Raw genomic sequence first — 19843 nt, 5'->3', positions numbered from 1 at the left:
CGATGCCGACTTCTGCCGATGATTTTTAATAGGGAGAGACAGATTCTATTCTCTTCTGGCTACGCCAAGTGAAGAAGGTATAATGGCATTGTGGTCTGAAATTCACACTAAACATAATATTCCCTCTCTACCAAGTAGACGTTAGGCTGAACCACAATAAAGTCAGGAGTGGCGAAATGTGGGAACTCTATCACCAGTAACTTATCTTACACTAGTTATTCATTTCTAGTGACGAAACAAACGGTATGTAGGGTCACAGGACACTTATTCCATCTTTTATTTGAGCTTCTGTATGTCGATAAAATTGGTTCTGAACTTGGAATGCAACTCAGACCGCCCTTAACGCGGAATTTGATCCCTTCGTGACAATACAGCTCGACTACTATCTGTTCTTTGTTCAAAACTGCAGATTCCTCAACATCTCCACAGATTGCGCGTGAACGGGTTCGAATCCTGGCCCGGCACTAAAGTTTTCAATATGTATTTTCAAGCTCTAGCATGAGAACGCCTATCTGCTGGTGGATAATAATTTTGATTTTTAATGCATTTTCATTCGTTGTTTTGACTCCCAGTGAGACACATTACTATTTGAGAGATCACTGTAAGTTCAAGGATTTTATTCCGAGCTGCTGGTGGAGATAAATTCGGTAGTGTAGTCAATAACGATATGTGTGGGGTTCGAGTCCCAGTCAGCACTGAATTCTTCGTCATATTATTTCTAGTTCAAACATGCTCACTTGTCGCTGCTGGTGTAACAAACCCATATTTAACGTTCGTTTTCTCTAGAATATAACAGCGATAGGTGCTAGCTTGGTGTCCTGGGAAGGAAAAAATTAATGTTTCGTCTCATCATTTCAGTTAAAACATCTAGCTACTGCCGAGAAAATCCGATGTGTCACAGTTGATTGTGCTTTGATAACAATCCGATTAGGTTCTGGGTTCGAATCCCTGTCCAACACAAAGCTTTGCCTCACGGCATTTCAAGAAAGTTAATTGTGAAGAAGCAATATTTAACATCTCTCGTAGTTCGTTAACAGGGACAATAGATGCTGGGTAGGAATTCGCGTCCGTTAAAATTTTTTTTTAAAATCGAGGTATATCACTCTCTGTATGCCTAGTCAGGAATGACCGTTAGTTTCCGTCAGTCACGAAATCTTAGTCTGCATGACCTGGGTTTGAAGCCTTATGCAGAACGAGGTGGTTCGTCGTGTCATTTGAAGTTCATACATATTCTCTACTAGCTGCTAGTGATTAACGCAACTTTGTAATGTAATTTTGTGTAAAATAACAAGTACGGTATGTTACTTTGAAGAGGAAATCACGAATACGACGAACTTACTACGTGCATTACCTATCTGACGTAATAATGAGAGTGGTAACATTTCACGTATTTCATTTATTGCAATAAATGTGAGCTTACAAGCCTTAAGGACAGTCTTATCTGTGAAAAGGTGTTCCCTGATATTTGTAGAATCGCGGTATTACTTTACATCTTGAGTTATTGCGGTACAGAGCAGAATTTTCTAGTGGTGACTTGTTGGAACCATTTTCAATAGTCAAACGACTGTACCAAGGAGCGATTAGAGGACCTGTTAGACAGCTGCGGTATGTGCGTTGCATGTGAATCAGGCGAAATGCAATTCAGGTCGTTCGGATACTTTCGAGCATGACTGTACATCGAATAGTAATGTCTGTACTTACAGAATTAGGCACATATTTCTTTGGCTCCTCCACCACCAGATAAACATCCAGAAAAACTAAAAGAGTTGTATTTATAGAGTCAGTTCTCTGTTGCTAGTAGAAGGAATACTTAACCTAAATTCCTTGGGATGTAGGTTGCTCCGCTAGGAAAGAGAATCCTAGGTCTTACTGCAGCTGGTCTCCCTACATGTGTATGTCACAATAATAATCTGCAGAACCTTTCTTTGAGTCATCGTCGTTTATTCACGAAAAATACAAAACATTTCCACTGCCAAATTGTTCCAACACCACGAGCCACGTGCATTCAACTGCCGTTTCAATTTCCCTCCAAAACCCATCTCCTCCAAAGAACAAACAATCGAAAAAACATTAACATCTTTGAAAATGGAAGATTAAATAAATTAACAATTAAAATTAACATCAATAATTATGTCACATCAGAAAATGCGTAATTAAGGTCTGCAGATAATATAAAAGCTATTTGAATTAAGAATTAAAATTAATATTAATAATTATGTTACACCAGAAAATTCTTGATTAAGATCTGCTTATTATATAAAAGTTATTTGCATAAAATAAAGTAGACATGAAGAACTGCACTAGTAATCGGAAGAATAGAAATGGGAAAGTGGTTCCATTTCAATATTCAGTAAGTATGGTTTTTTTGTTTACTAAGCGACAGTGTCGAACTTTTTCCAGAAGCCAATAAACATGACGTCATCTTCAATCCCCCAACTTTAAAAGCAGCCACCTCTATCTCATAAACGAAAGAACTATCTGAGATTCTCGCATTTACGATTGCGGAACAACAATGACAACAACAAACATGAATTAACCTGTTGTCAGATTGGTGAGATATGAGACACGCAAGGTTCTAAATACGCCTGCTAATGAAAAGCAGCGCCTGTTTACGTGTTTATTTCAGAACCTTATTTCGCCTGGAAATGGCTAGAGAACACCTAATCACAGTACACTCTCTTTTCCAGGGTGGACCCGGATATGAAAAGTGTCGTGTATTGCGAAGGTATTCGCCAGGGCGGTGCGGAGGCGTACGATTTCCTGCAGGAGCTGTACCAGAACACTAGCGTCATCTCTGAGCAGAGCGTCATACTGGACGCGCTCACCTGCCAGGAGGATCCTGCGGCGTTCAGGTGAGCTAAGGTTGTGATAACTACTGCATGGGTGCGTTAAACCAACCATTCTGGCACAAACATTCAGTCAGTATAATTGTCCCTCTTCATTGCCATTTACATTTTTATTTTTTTAAATATACGCCTCAAAGCGTTTCGGCCACAGCCATCATCACAATTACATTTAAAATCTCGATACACTGTATCACGACAATTCACATGTTCACTTGTACAATGACTCATGGAATCTCATTTAAAATATCAGTATACTGTATTCGTCAGTTCACATGTACACATGTCCCTTCACTCAAGGTATAAGTGTACATGTGAATTGATGAGGTACAGTCTATCGAGATCTTAAATGTGATTGTGATGATGGCCATGGCCGAAACGCAATGAGGTGTATATTTAATGATAATAAAAACATAAATAGCGATCAAGACGACAATTATACTGATTAGTGGTAACATTCGCTGATTTGTCATTCATGGAAAAAAGAACAAATATTCAGCATTCTTATAGTGTGCGAGAGAAGGATGTGAACTCCCCACAGTGAGTTTCCTGTACACTGAGCGTATAATTTGTATGACGAAGAAGGTATGTGTTAAGTGATGGAAGGTTACAGAAGGAAAATAAGAGTGCAATGAATACAGACGCCAACGGCTAAGATCGCAGGTGACAGTTCTTCTCGTTGAAAGCAAGGAACACTTTGAAGAATTCTAGGGACTGGGTAGCAAACTTAGCACTGAATTTGAGTTAAGTACCAAAAAAGACGAGTGGGGCAGAGGATTAAGTAATCAACTTTTACGTCTTTTATACTTTCAGAATACAATATTATTTTATAAGAATTATACCTTCTGTTGGTTATAGAACACGCTGCATACTCTTCACAAAGCTTGATATTTTGAGTACTGTTTCTCTCCATCTTGTATAGATCCTTTGTCGTCATCAAAATTTATGTTTTTCTCAAACCCTAATTCAAAGCATAAATATAATGTGATGTAACATTAGTATAGGAAGAAGTAATTCACATGAGAAGAAATATATTCTGCACTTTGATAAAATAAGTAAAATGTCTTGATACTAATGTGGCGGAATTTATAAATGAATTAAAGAACTTTCTGTTGGGGAACTTCTACTCCACTCAAGAATATTTTAACAGAAACTCTTAAAATTAATGTATAAGATTATAATACAGTGTGTTGAAAAACGAACTCCCTAGTTTTAATGTGTCCTAGATTGATTCATCAACTCTCCAAGTTTGGCTCCCCTGCAGTTGGCAGTTCGCAGGTCTGCTTGACCCTGAGAAGGCAACAGCGATGTTTTTTTTTTTTTTTTCTTCTGTTCCCTCAGTTCAGGCGTGCGTGCAGTGCAGTGCAGAGCAACTCAGCAACTATGTGTACTCCACAACAGAAAGCGCAATGTGTTATTTGGCTTGTGAAAACTGAGTCAGTTATAACAGCGCAACATAATTTTAGATGTAAGTATGGTGGTGAACCATCTACAGCAAAAACTATCTGTCATTGGCTAAAGTCTTTCAAGGAGACAGGTAGTGTTTCAAAAGCAAATTCACCAAGTAGACTGAGAACTTCTGAAGATGTTATTGAACAGCTCTGTGTTTCGTGTGTTCAGAGTCTGAAGAAGTCATTGGCTAGATGTGGTCTACAATTAGTCTACAATTAACCTAAGGGTACTGTGTATGATGTTGTATGTAAAACACTTAAGGTGTGTGCCTACAAATTGAAACTGTTACATGAAATAAAATCTATTGATAAAATCGAAAGATACGAGTTTGCTGTTGATTTTCTACACAGTATTGATGATGATGTCAATTTTTTTAAAAAAGATTCTCTTTTCTGATAAGGTTACATTTCATGTCAGTGGAACAGTTAAACATCATAACTGCAGAATTTTGGGGGGGAGAGGGGGGCGGAGCACCCACATGAAGTTATTCAGCATCAATGTGACTCTCCCAAAGATAATGCCTGGTGTGGTTTGATGGGAGATTGTGTGATTGGTCCTTTCATTTTAGTAGAAAAAACAATAAACGGGGATGTTTACTGTGACATGTTGACAGAGTATGTCTTTCCCCAAATGGACGATATTGAGGTGGAAAAGGGGCTTTGTTTTTTCAACAAGATGGCGAACCACCTCATTACAGTAACCATGTGTGTGCAGCTCTTGACACTCGCTTTCCAGGAAGGTGGACAGGCAGGGCTGGCCCAATATCTTGGCCACCAAGAAGCCCAGAATTAACCTCACTGGACTTTTTCTTTTGTGGCCACATAAAAAATGTTGTGTACAGTGAAAAGATCACAGAAATCAATCATTTACGGGAAAGAATCGTCGTGGCAGTTGGGACAGTTACACCTGGAATGTTGATGAATATGTGGTAAGAAGTGGAATGTCGTCTCTACGTGTGCAGGGCAACAAATGGATCCCACGTTGACGTCTACTAACATTAAATAAAACTTCTCTTTCATGATATGTACTCATTGATGTAATTTTTCATTAATTTCCCCATTAAATGTATACTTAAAATTAGGAGGTTCTTTTTCAAACACCCTGTGTAATTAACATTAGCATTCGACTGTTATAATAGTTCACAATCAGTTCATTGCACTTAAATAATATGTGCCCTATTGACTTACTTATACATCTGACAAACCCCTTTCCACAGGATATTTGGAATGGATGTAATTCAAGCGTAGTGTTATTTCAATGTGATTTAAATGTGAAAAATGCAGTAGAAAAGTTAAATAATTCTGCTCATACTATGGCTGATACTTGCTTCATAAAAAAGTACTTGTAGGTCATGGAATGAGAGTAACAGGTATTCTCGATATAATATGACATTTGACCGTGGGTTGTCTCCATACAAGGACAAACACATACTATCATCATGCCCACCACTCTCCGAAGCCAAACACTCTCCCTAAGCCATGTGTATCCTCTCCGCTACCATTTCCCCATCCAATTTTTCTCCCCTCTCCTCACCCTCCCTCTCAATCCCCACTCCTCTCTTCCCCTCTTCTCTTCCTAAGCTACACACTCTTTCTAAATCGCTCTCCTTTTTAGGAAATAGTCCAGTCAGAGAGATTCTAAGCAAGGCCACACATTTAGATTTATCTCTTCCAATAACAGCTCGGTATTTTAATGTCCAGTCATATTTCTCATCTCCAGAAGTTAAGGCACCCTGTTTTTGTTTTTTGGAAACAGGTTAATCAGAGTGCTTCTTATAGCAAGGCTGCATCTCGTCCAGTGATGTTGGAAAAAGCATAATTTCTGCATGGCATCGGACATAATCATGACATTGATAATGTTGGTTTCTTTACCGTATCCCGATGGCCTATAATGGTGAAACATTATAATATGAGCGAACACATACCACACAAGCTGTCCAGTTTCAGGCTTCTGTTTGTTATTCTGCTTACATATCTTTATGTTAAAAAAAGTTAGTTTTCAATTACTGTTACTTGCTACAAGTTGTAAGTTTCCTGGAGCAGGAGCACATCACTGTGATCAGAATGTTAAAACTTTGAACATCAGGTATGCATCGTCTTGCTTTCGTATTTTCTTCACGTGTCATAGCTACAAAATTTCTGAACACTGATAAATAAGATAGATCTATCTATTTGCAGATACTGACTATATTGGACGAAAAGGACAGTATCTGAAACTGTAAGAGCTGTTTCGCACTATATGCTAACTGATGTCACTACAACCTTCTGGCAATGCATTGTTGCCGATATACGTTGCTTTCACAGCAACTAGCAGCATATAAGATTATGGCAAATGAAAAATGATCTTCCCAAAGATGCAAGGTACCTAAAACCTTTGGGGTCAACGTTATACAGACAGTAAAGGATGTGAAAATACTTATTTTGAGATGAGGAATCAGTGGTAATAAATACCTGGGTGGTGTGAGGTCTTGAACAACCATTGCATCTGAGGCGCGTGTTTGTGCTCCATTTCCTAAGAAGCAATGTCTGTCAATTCGACTTTGAAGGTACTTTTTTCAAAACAATACTCAAAATCCCGTGATGTGGCCACAGTGGAATTTATCACTGCTTACAGTTCAAGACTCGTCGTCGATGATATGACATTATCAGTTTCAGAAACGTGAGAACATGAATTTAATTTATGGTGCAGCAGAATATAGTGCCCTGAATGTTGAACGAATGTACGCAGAAGAGTTTTCATCCTAACTGGTAGAAATGTATCGCTGTTATCAGAAACTTGCGAGGAACTGGATCGCTCAAGTCACAGTGAGCTGTCCAAGGGTCTCAACAAAGAACTGTTGGAACATCAGAAGTAGACGATGCCGGATCATGTGAAAGAAGTTTCAGCAATAAGCACCCATCAACTTGGCAGTCGTCTCTTTGAATAGTTGCTATGAGCTCAACTTGTCGCTATAAAATTTTTTCAACAATAAAAAAATAATTTTCGTTTGCGGTTAGTACTTCATTATCTCAAAACCACTCAGTTTAGGTACTTTTACCGTATGTTAGGTTTTGATTTTAAAGTTTCTGACACCGCCTAGAAACACCAAAAGCGATAGAGGGCAATCTAAGGAATGATTAAAAGGAGGGTATAGAGCATGAAAACACCAATAATAGCTGCATTTCACTTCGTGGAAGACTACTCTGTTGTCTTGAGCTTGTATTCTATGCAGAGTGGTGGCGACGATCACAATTTGTTTAATTAACTAAAATTTCATTTCGGTCGTATTCTTGGCCTCCAGGTAAACTTGATGGTTTCCAGAATTGTTGCGAAAGATGCTGTCTGTCAGGTGCCAACTGTGTACAAACATTGATGCCAGTGGTCCAGGAAAGGGTCGTATAGGCATCGCCATGGTTCTGGACGACTGCGGTATCAAATGAACAACCGCTGCTGACAGCACGACCACTACAGCATGAATCCTTCGTCCTAAGACGAGAATATGATTTACAAACACAAATAACATTTACATATTTCTTTAAACCATTTGACAATGTGAATAGAAACTAAACTTGGACTATAATGGAAAACAATGGGTATCCTAGCAAGTTATTAAGGCCATAAGAAGCCTATACGAAGAACCAAAAACTATGATAAATACTGTTGAAATAAGAACACAATAAATTGTAATGAGTAAAGAAGTGCAACAAGGGTGCCCAATATAACACACTACTTTTAATATTTTCATTAATGACTTATTCTGAATTGGAAGTAATATACACAAATGAATTAAAATGCCAAAAGACACCATGTTAAATGTTTTACTTTATGTAGATGATGTCATGATATTAAAAGAAGAAGAAGACGACTTACAACGTGTCAGAACCACCTAATTATTTTCATTAATGACTTATTCTGAATTGGAAGTAATATACACAAATGAATTAAAATGCCAAAAGACACCATGTTAAATGTTTTACTTTATGTAGATGATGTCATGATATTAAAAGAAGAAGAAGACGACTTACAACGTGTCTGAACCACCTGAATTATCTTTGTATACAATACAATGTTGAGATTTCCAAAACCGAAACTAAAGTGGTGTCTTCCTGGGTTTTAGGTCCACATTATCATCGTGGTTAATGTGATTGTAGAACGTGGTTGTCTTTCATTTATTTGGTATGTCAAATTGGCCTAAACAGTAATAAAGACCTAGATGTAAAATTAGCTAGATTTGGAAATATATGTAGTGCCATTCATAATGTATTTAAAAATAAGACCAGACAAGAAACAAAAGTAAAATTTTATAAAGCTTTGGTTCTTTCAGCAATTTATCGTGATATTGTATTCTAGGTACCTACAAAAAGAACACCAGGCGAAATACAAAGAACAGAGAAGACTTTTCTAAGAGGAACAAAATGCTACTTAAAAACAGGCCACACGAAAAAGGAAGCAATTAGACAAGAAATGAAAGTACAGCCAATTAAAAGCAAAATAATCATATTTGTTGAATCTGCATCTGTAGGTAAACACTCAACGGTCTGGGAGGTGAATTAGACCAAGACTGAATAGCAGAGGCCGGCGGAAGACAGTGCTAATTTACAAGAGCGTATTTTGAGGTACTGCATGTCTTATGCTTGTTAATATTCAAACAAAACAGAATATGAGAAGAGTAGATGGCGTTTTCGAATAGTACATGTGGATCGAATTGTTACCAGCATGTGATGCATTCGAAAATACAACAGATGAAGTGATCTGTGTAATTCTAACCAAACTGATGTTATCACTTACTTCATGCGACCTTTATGAGGGATTAACGATCGTTTGATATACCGACCAATTCGAGTGTGATGTTTATTAATTTCCTTCTCTCGTTTAGGCAAAGACCAGACTGGTCCTTGCCTTTGAAGACATCATATGCAATCAATTAACATACTAAAATACGTTGAACAAAGCATACACGATTCAGAAAGACAAATTCCTCGCTTGGATTAACTTACGAGTGTGACTGCTTGAAGGGCATCATGTCACCATATTCAATAATTAATTGTGATATCATGAAATAAAAAGCGAGCCTCGTGATCATAAGGCATCGCTAGGAAGAAGAAATAGGTGTGATGTTTGATATGGAACCCAGAACAATGCGATGTATATCCACAACATCTAGTCCAGTCTGATGTTGTTCCTACAATGTCAGGAAGAAGTAGTCTTCCGTCGAGATAATGCACGCGCATACCACAGCTACGGTTACCTAAACTTTTTGCATCTTATTCATCAGCACTCCTGACCAGCATGGCAACCAGATCTGCCGCCGTTGAACTTGATCGGAACAAGACGGACGTCTACCCGATCCTCATAGCTAGCAACATACTTTGAAAGGCGAAAATAGCGCGAAAGAGTACCTCACAAAATGACATCCGAACCTTTAATATTGACTCAATACACAGACGCAAGACCTAATCGTTTCGATTATATTCAGTGCAGGGCCAAATATAATATGTGAAAGAACTTTATTAATGTATTACGTTGGCTAGAAGAATTAATTTTTTCATTTGCTACTGGTCTAATTTGCCAACATTAGCACCACTGAGTACTTATTACACTTGGAAGTACGTAGCATTTTGTGTGCTGAGTTTGAGCTTTTACTGTCACTCTCTTCAAACTCTGATTCAGCAACTATTAATAGTGCGATGTGGCTAAAGCGAAAGTGGATGTGTTGCTTTCCAATATCCCTTCTAGTGCACAGAATATGAGTAGATGAGTAGTGGACCTACTACATCAAACTCACCTAGAGCAATGGAGACCCTTCAGCGTTAATGCACGTCTGCGTAAACGTGTACATGGTACCCTGTTGCAGATACCTGCTCGAGCAGACGGCAAGAAGATCTGAGGGTGGCGTCCACTGGGAACACCTACCTGCGCTGCTGGAGGCGGCGCTTCGGGGGCGACGCAAACAGGCTGCCGCTGCCGCCATAGACTTCTTTGTGGATAATCCACATATCTTCAAGGCTCGGTGAGGGTTCCAACAGACACTGCCAATAAATTTATTTAATTTTGAACTATATGAAATAAAATCATCATAAATCATCTTAAATCCATAAGGAAGTTTCATGATGTTTATTGAACTGAACAGCTGCACTGAACATCTTCTGTAAGTTATATGACTTCCTACAGCCTTTGAATCTCCTCGCAACTCTTTCCCTACACCTTCGCCCCCCCCCCTCCCCCCGCAGCCTTAATAGCCACTTCTGAATTCCTAAGACACTTGGTTATAGCCCATTCAGCCTCCACAAGAACAGTATCCATAGATTTCTTTACTCACGCAATCTTCCTGATACTTCTCCATTTATTCGTTAATATATCTGCTTGATTTGATACACATCTATCATCGAATATCAATTTGTTATATTTCCACAAGTTTACTAGCTATAAATATTTCACTTTCGTGCACGCTTTCTTCCAAATTAATTGCTGTAGAAGCTCCTTCTCAAGTTTAGTGCAAATGTTTAACACCAATAGGTTTCTGGTTAAGGAAAGATATTTTCAACTACGCCATTTAGATACACGTTTCAGTTGGTTAGACGAGATGACGATTCCCTTTTCTGGTACAATATTTTCAGAAGATCGGTTCGCACGCCAAAAAAATCTCGTTTCCTAAGTATGTTAATTCTCAACTTCTTTTATTACTTCTTGCCAGTCTTGATAACCAGTATGGAATACTCTGTTCCCATTTGTTATACTCGACATTACTGTTGTCTACAGTTTATTTTTTCAGTGTTTCTTTCTTCATAGAAGGCAATTAATTAACTATAGTCTTCTCCGTAGTGGCATCGCCAAGAAGTTCGGGAAGTTACTCACGTCAATCACGCGAACTCTCTGTGATGAAGACATCATCCATAAGGTAAGTGGGTCGTCAGAGTTTTCCTCCCCAACATACTAGCTCCAAAAAAAGTGTATAAATTGACGTTTTATTGATGTATTGTCAATTCTAAATGTAATATTTGATCATTTCTACTTCATTCACGTGTAGTCGCACGTGACCAAATCCAGTAATAAATAATTAGAGAGGGTAACGTACATTATAGCGTGTGCGGGACTGAGTTGTAACACAACTATTGTAACCCAAGCTCAATTTCTTGAATTTATCCTGTGTCTCCTGATGGATAATCATACAGCTTCTTAACGTTGGTATGACCAGTTCCCTTGAAAAGCGCTATTAAGTTCGAAAAAGTTAATTATTTATCCCAGTACCCAGGCACCTATCTTTCAGTTTCCCTCTTTGTTCTTAGTCTTCACATTTCCACTTCCATTGTTCATCATAACATCAACAATTACAGTTTGCGCTAGATAATCTGATTTCCCATTTATGTATGGCCAGTCGTCCAACAAAAATATTTACCTATCCTAACGGTACACTAGATTCTTTCCCTACTCATTTGAAGATTTCGAAGGCATCACCATGCAAAAACCGGGTGGTGGTTACCTTCCCAACTCCTCAAAACTAATTACAGGTAGGCTACTCCCTTAAGATCTACCCTTCAGATTTTAATTGCTTTTCGGGAAGACAAGGTCCTCAGCACCCTTTCGCAGTGAAAAAGATATTGCAGGACCAGCCGCGATGCATCGCCAAACCGTCCTATACAGTTGCTGCCAAAGTATTCGATCCCGACACCTCCTCGAACAAAGCACAAGACGATGTAGACATATCCATGTCCAGACACCTAGTCTCTTCTTTAGTGGCGCTCGCTTACGGCCTCCTAATTCCTCCCCGCCGAAACAGAGCTAGAAGCCAATTGCAAAATCGTGTGTTCTCCCGCTTATGCCGCTAGTCTCACACTCCAGGGCTCGAGATACGTAGCGAGAAACGCTACGAGGCTAGACTTCATCTCCTGAAGCACACACTTTTACTACTGGTAGATGGCTATCTCCAAAGGTAATCCGCAAAACATGGAGAGGCGCACCCGCCTCCTGCACTCGGCCCACATTGTTCGCCAACTGGACGGACTGGACATCATTTTCTATCACCATCCCGGCGGCCGGTCCTGGTCCCTAGCCAGCGCAGTTTGGCCGGCATGTTCCCTGCTCGCTGTTTCAAGTCCAAGATGCGCACCAGAGACTTTCACATCCCAGTCGAAGCCGTCAGCGTCTTAATAAAGGAAAAGAATGACAATTGTGCAGAGCACTGTACTCCCAGTCACCACGATTCCATTTCGTCAATTTAAGCTATCATACCGCTTTACCCTGTTGTCAGTCTCTGAATTGCAAAATCACACTCTAATTCTGATGAAAATGACATGCAGTATTGGCTGCCGCGTTTCAACCAGCATGAGGTGAAACATCAGTATATTCCTCTAGAATGAAATGTGTAGAGGAAGACATCGGCACCGACTTTGTCAGTGATATCCAGTGCTTACTGACCATGTACGGTACTATGTTATCAGCTCCAGCTAAAGTGCCATGCAATCATCCTCCAAGAATTGGAAAAAAAATGTGTTTTTCCCATCCACCTCTGTCACACATTTCCTTTCATAAAACAACTTCTCAGCTGCTACAGTGCTGCGCCATACGAAACAACACACCTCAACTTCCTAGTGCTGGCTCTACACTCAGTCAATATGAAAATTACAATTCAACACAGAACAAGTAAATTTAACCCTTTTGTGACTGCCGCTGTATCTTCTGACACCTCAAAATACGATGCATTCTCTTACAATTGCTTCCTTTTCCATCACTGGAAGCATGTATCACACCAAATAATCAGGAGACAAGGAGACTTATTAAGTTGCTCGTCCCCAGGAGACAATGATGTAACAAATATGGGAATACCTATATTCATAATGCAAAACGTTGTGACCATTATAACAGGCTTAAATTTTAATATAATAGTAAGGAAATTAAATTAAATATAACTAGTTTTATAGCATAATTTATTTAATCAGAAAACGTTTAACGCAGCATAAGTGGGCACTTACAAACACGATTTCTTACTTTATGGCAAAATACTGAATCAGTTCCCAAACTCTACATCACCATTTACATAGCACGAGAACTGATTTTATTGGTGAAGTGGTTGCAGTATGTACGATTTTATTCGCCTCGTTGAAAAGTACTGGTGGTGTCCTAAACATGATCTATAATGTCATTCACACATTTCAGGCAATGGCACTCACCTGGCCTCTTAGAGTATGGATAATTCTCCATGTGTCAAGAAAATTACTTGAATTTCTAAAAAAGAATTGTTAGATACCCAGGAAGTTACAACATTAATAACATTTCGCGTTTGCTTCTCAGTGAAATTTAAAAAGCATAAATACATGTTATTATTATTCACATTCGGACCCTACAGAACAATGCGATGTACAACAAGGGGCATTTTAAAAGATCTGTTTTAGTTTTGCTTTGTGGCCATTGTATCTCCATTCTCTCAGAATGTACTCTTTTTGGCTCGGCGAATCGAGTTGTGCCATCTTCTTAGGTCATTATGCTCGGTCAAGTGTCCAGTCGTGAATTTTGTTTTTAAAAGTTTTTTCTGCCTGATAAATCAAGTTCTGTCATTCTTGCTTCCTTCTTCTTTTACTGCACTGACCCACATTATTGTTTCAGTTTTGGCTTTCCATGTTGACCTGTAGGCTCAGCCACCTTTCTCAATGCAGTAGCACTAAAATTAATGTGTTTCTAAGGAATAAGCCTTTATTATCAGAATTATTTTACAAAAATCTTACAAAAGCAAAGAAAAAGATATGTAAGAATAAAACAATTCGTCGCCATTGCCCTTGTAATCGTGTCTTCCTAAAATGTGCTTCAACATTTCTATAATTTATCTCAGAAAGTAGCAAACATTTTGCAGACATATAAAATTGCAACCTCATTTAAAACCAACAACATGTTACGATATAAATTGAGGAATAATTTAAAACAGTAGATTGATAAATATAACGAAGCCGGTAGGTCTTTGAAGTTGATGTAAAACGAACACAGGGATGGTTTTCGGCTTCATAATTTCTAAAAATCGACCGTAGTCATTCACATCCATGATTGTGGCTACCATTTGTTGGGAACTGAAAAAGAGTTTACAATTTGGCTGCTGCATTTACTGGAACAGTTAGACGTTTAGATACACAGAGTTAAAATGAAAATACAAGTTATCAACAGATTTTTTTTAATTTCATCGATTTCTAGTAATATAAGTTTGAGATTAGTTACCTTGATTACAGGAACACTGTTGATATTAACTGAGTGACGTGACTCCAACGCCTGGACATCACGTTAGAGTGTGCACTATCTTTGACCACTGATGAGTGTCCTTGATTTCTTGCTTGTGCACATGAAGTGCTACATCTACATCTACATACATACTCCGCAATCCACCATACGATGCGTGGCGGAGGGTACCTCGTACCACAACAAGCATCTTCTCTCCCTGTTCCACTCCCAAACAGAACGAGGGAAAAATGACTGCCTATATGCCTCTATACGAGCTCTAATCTCTCTTATCTTATCTTTGTGGTCTTTCCGCGAAATGAAAGTTGGCGGCAGTAAAATTGTACTGCAGTCAGCCTCAAATGCTGGTTCTCTAAATTTCCTCAGTAGCGATCCACGAAAAGAACCCTTCCTTTCCTCTAGAGACTCCCACCCGAGTTCCTGAAGCATTTCCGTAACACTCGCGAGATGATCAAACCTACCAGTAACAAATCTAGCAGCCCGCCTCTGAATTGCTTCTATGTCCTCCCTCAATCCGACCTGATAGGGATCCCAAACGCTCGAGCAGTACTCAAGAATAGGTCATATTAGTGTTTTATAAGCGGTCTCCTTTACATATGAACCACATCTTCCCAAAATTCTACCAATGAACCGAAGACGACTATCCGCCTTCCCCACAACTGCCATTACATGCTTGTCCCACGTCATATCGCTCAGCAATGTTACGCCCAAATATTTAATCGACGTGACTGTGTCAAGCGCTACACTACTAATGGAGTATTCAAACATTACGGGATTCTTTTTCCTATTCATCTGCATTAATTTACATTTATCTATATTTAGAGTTAGCTGCCATTCTTTACAACAATCACAAATCCTTTCCAAGTCATCTTGTATCCTCCTACAGTCACTCATCAACGACACCTTCCCGTACACTACAGCAACATCAGCAAAGAGCCGCACATTCTTATCCACCCTATCCAAAAGATCATTTATGTAGATAGAAAACAACAGCGGACCTACCATACGTGCTAAGTCACGATACGTATGTGTTTCTATTCCAGCGTGTCGCTGGAGGTGTAAGGAGCATGCACGGGAGTAACTGTTGTCCATGACCACTGCTTGTATTTAAGGACTGCATACACCGCTTCTTTTTAGTTTATTTTACCGACTGGACAAATGATGTAGAACCATATTTTAGGAAGACACGGTTACAAGGGGATTGTACGAGAATTTTTTATATTTGTATCTGTATTTTTATTTTTTATAGCTTTTGTAAAATCCTTGTGTAACAATTTTGATTATGGCCTGATCCTTCGAAATGCGTTAATTTTATTGTTGAGCCTACATTTTAATGTTGATTTTAAGAGCCACGGCGTCCTCATATCCAACATGGATGAAACGAAAATTTTAGACTTACTGTAAGTGTCATAGAGTTTCACAATCTTTCTAGTTCATCTGATTGGTTCAATTTTTTTTAATATTCTCATAGAATTTTCACCCGCTTTTTTTAAAATCGTAATAAACATTTGTACACTTCACATATTTGTTATTTCCTCTTAGTCTGTATGTTTCTTCTACAGTATAATTTGGATCTAAAATTAACCTGAGTACTTTCCGTTCTTTCTTTTGGATTTCTTCCTTGTCTCCCTTACTGTTAACTATGAGAGTTTCAGCCCCACAAACACACTCAGTTTGTTGCTGGACATACAATTTTTAAATGATGTTTGGAGTCCTATTCTTTTAGCTGGTTCTTTAATAATTTCTGTCTCTTTTTGCGCTGTTTGAATACCATGATACAGAAGTTTCAGGTCATCAGTAATCCTCCTAATTTGATTGGTTCATTAATATTAAGCAACGACTTTAGTTTTCTCCACTCTTGGATTACTTCTTTCTAAGGTACAGTTGAGAAGTAATGTAGATAACCCATCATCTTGTCTCAGTTCTGTTTTATTTTCGAAATGTCACAAAATTTCTCCCTTTAATTTTAGTTTAAATTTTGTACGATGTACTGTTTCACTAATAGTTTCAGTGGTTTTGAAATTCGAAACGGTATCCATAGTACCAAATAGTGTACAGTTGTGGTTACACATCGATCACCAAGACATTTCTGACATGAAACCCATTTCGCTTGATCTTCTCCTACATTTTGCGTAATTAGCAGAGAATACCTTTTCCATTTACGATCTACTGCTTGCAGATATCCTGTACCTACTTACCCTCCGAGCCCGAGAAGTATGAATTTAAAGATAACTGTTTTATCTCACTTGACGCCTCACACACGGCACACTAGTTACATCTCGTTCCACAAATGGCATCGTAATTTCACACTGACTGTGACTCTGCCATTGGCTCATTCCCTACAGATATAAGTTACCTCCGTTCCGCTTGATGGCTGGATTCTTACAGTGGAACACATATATCCGTAACATTTAAGTAAAATTCACGAACTGTTCCTCGTATAAGCAACATTGCATATTTCTACACAAACATTTTTTTTTTATGTCACTTTCACCGCAGATAATCAGCAGTGGGTAAATATCGTCTGTAGCAGCCTAACGAATAACATTTCCAAGGGCACGAAATATAAAGGAGTGGCTCCGCAGCTGAACGGTCGGTATCGCGGCCTACGGTGCAGGAGGATCCGGATTCAATTCCCGGTTCCTCCTCAGATTTTTCTGAGATGCTGATGTCTGTAATGGGGTTCGCAGCAGCACTGGCGGGATTGGCCACACGCTGATCACATGTCCCGCAATCACAGATCGCTCCCCGTACTGCTCTGTAGGCAGTAGTCAGTCGGAAAATGCCTACGGCCTAATGCGGGAGTTGTGTGTAGCTTACGTTGCAAAACAGAATGAGCATGAAATGAAAGAAATTGTAAATATCTGTATATGTACACAACGACATTACACTCCAAGCGTCTGTAGTGGTTATGTTGACTATTTCTCAATATTCAGTGTTTTTAAAGGCCATTTTGTTACTTGATTTTAAGCAGATTAAATTCCTAACCAAGTTCTTCGTGACTTTCTCACACAAAGCTAAGAAGCTGGTCTTCATTTAATTACACTGAACAAAGTATGTCTACGAATCTAGTTGTGGTCTGACTTGTTAAACCAATTTGTATTTTTGTCATTGTAGTAATAGCATTTATTATTATTGTTGTTATTGTTTTTACACTTCTATTTCTCAATACCATGATGGAATAATTAGAAATAGGTAGTCATTTGGTACAATTTATTTGCGAGGACTTCCAGCACTAATGCATTCGATAGGGCACAAGTTAATCATCTTTGTACCTCAAATTGGAACACGTGAGGCAGTACTGACCCTACGACTTATCTTAGAAAATAGATTAAGGAAAGGCAAACCTTCGCATCTAGCATTTGTAGACTTAGAGAAAGCGTTTGATAATGTTGAGTGGAATGCTCTCTTTCAGATTCTGAAGGTGGTAGGGGTAAAACACAGTGAGCGAAAGGCTATTTACAATTTGTACAGAAACCAGATGGCAGTTATAAGAGTCGAGGGGCATGAATGGGAAGCAGTGATTGGGAAGGGATTGAGACAGGGTTGTAGCCTATCCCCGATGTTATCCAATCTGTATACCGAGCAAGCAGTAAAGGAAACAAAAGAAAAATTCGGAGTAGGTATTAAAATCCATGGAGAAGAAATAAAAACGTTGAGGTTCGCTGATGACATTGTAATTCTGTCAGAGACAGCAAAGGACTTGGAAGAGCAGTTGAACGGATTGGATAGTGTCTTGAAGGGAGGATATAAGATGAACATCAACAAAAGCAAAACGAGGATAATGGAATGTAGTCGAATTAAGTCGGGTGATGTTGGGGGTATTAGATTAGGAAATGAGACACTTAAAGTAGTAAAGGAGTTTTGCTATTTGGGGAGCAAAATAACTGATGATGGTCGAAGTAGAGAGGATATAAAATGTAGACTGGCAATGGCAAGGAAAGCGTTTCTGAAGAAGAGAAATTTGTTAACATCAAGTATAGATTTAAGTGTCAGGAAGTCATTTCTGAAAGTATTTGTATGGAGTGTAGCCATGTATGGAAGCGAAACATGGACGGTAAATAGTTTGGACAAGAAGAGAATAGAAGCTTTCGAAATGTGGTGCTACAGAAGAATGCTGAAGATTAGATGGGTAGATCACATAACTAATGAGGAAGTATTGAATAGGATTGGGGAGAAGAGAAGTTTGTGGCACAACTTGACTAGAAGAAGGGATCGGTTGGTAGGACATGTTCTGAGACATCAAGGGATCACCAATTTAGTACTGGAGGGCAGCGGGGAGGGTAAAAATCTTAGAGGGAGACCAAGAGATGAATACACTAAACAGATTCAGAAGGATGTAGGTTGCAGTAGGTACTGGGAGATGAGGAAGCTTGGACAGGATAGAGTAGCATGGAGAGCTGCATCAAACCAGTCTCAGGACTGAAGACCACAACAGCACAACCTCAGAATGAAATAAAAATTTTAATCAAATTGTGGCTTCCTCCAACTCCAGAGAAGAGGAGCAAAGGTTTCATTTTTGTAATATCGTGTCATATTTTATGGCCAATACCTGCACAAATTTTGAATTGTTGGTATGATCACATACGCTGTGTTTTGGCCTAATAACAGTTTTCAAAAGACGATGTTTGAACATCAGTCACAGACAAAGACATATGTAATTAATGTTAATAATATGGCTTTAAAAGTGAATGTGAGGCGTAATCCAGATTCTTATTATCACGATTTAGATAAAAAGGAAGTGCGACATATAGTTAGGAAATAATGGAAATGTTGCATTTTTTCGCAGATAAGCCTGTTGGCATCCTCTCAGGGAGATCGTCCTCTGGCGTCTGCCGCGTCTTGGCGGCGTTCCGACGTACCACGTTGCGACGCCATTCGTCGCGACGCCTCCCACTGGCTGAAAAACTGGATGAGCGGCTACGTTGCGACCTGACGTCCGTAAACAAGAACCCTCTATACTTATACTGAGCGAGCAATAAAACGTATCTACTCTGTGTATTTCAACTTCATCGTTTACGCTGACAACCTATCTGAAGCTACCTACATCCTGCACTTGTACATATTTATCTACACTACTGGCCAATAAAATTGCTACACCACGAAGAAGACTTGCTCCAGACGTGAAATTTAACAGACAAGAAGGAGATGCTGTGACATGCAAATGATTAGTTTTACAGAGCATTCACACAAGGTTGGCGCCAGTGGCGACACCTACAACATGCTGACATGAGGAAAGTTTCCAACCGATTTCTCATACACAAACAGCAGTTGACCGGCGTTGTCTGCTGAAACTTTATTGTGATGCCTCGTGTAAGGAAGAGAAATGCGTACTCCCAAGTTTCCGACTT

At 39.0% G+C, this 19843-nt stretch overlaps 1 protein-coding gene across 1 annotated transcript in view; it reads left to right on the top strand.

Moving 5' to 3' along the window:
• LOC126176860 (aminopeptidase N-like) overlaps positions 1-19471 on the top strand; it is a 155698-nt gene extending 136227 nt beyond the window's left edge. Inside the window, exons 14-17 of the mRNA XM_049924047.1 lie at positions 2688-2852; positions 10129-10284; positions 11097-11172; positions 19282-19471. Of these exons, the coding sequence (XP_049780004.1) occupies positions 2688-2852; positions 10129-10284; positions 11097-11172; positions 19282-19428 (544 nt within the window). The 3' untranslated portion in view covers positions 19429-19471. The remainder of the gene's footprint in view (positions 1-2687; positions 2853-10128; positions 10285-11096; positions 11173-19281) is intronic.
• Positions 19472-19843: the final 372 nt, after the last annotated feature.

The sequence above is a fragment of the Schistocerca cancellata genome, chromosome 3 (assembly GCF_023864275.1).
Source record: "Schistocerca cancellata isolate TAMUIC-IGC-003103 chromosome 3, iqSchCanc2.1, whole genome shotgun sequence".
Classification (NCBI taxonomy): Eukaryota; Metazoa; Arthropoda; class Insecta; order Orthoptera; family Acrididae; genus Schistocerca; species Schistocerca cancellata.
Note: the sequence above shows the minus strand (reverse complement) of the source record. Positions and strands in the feature narration are given on the sequence as shown.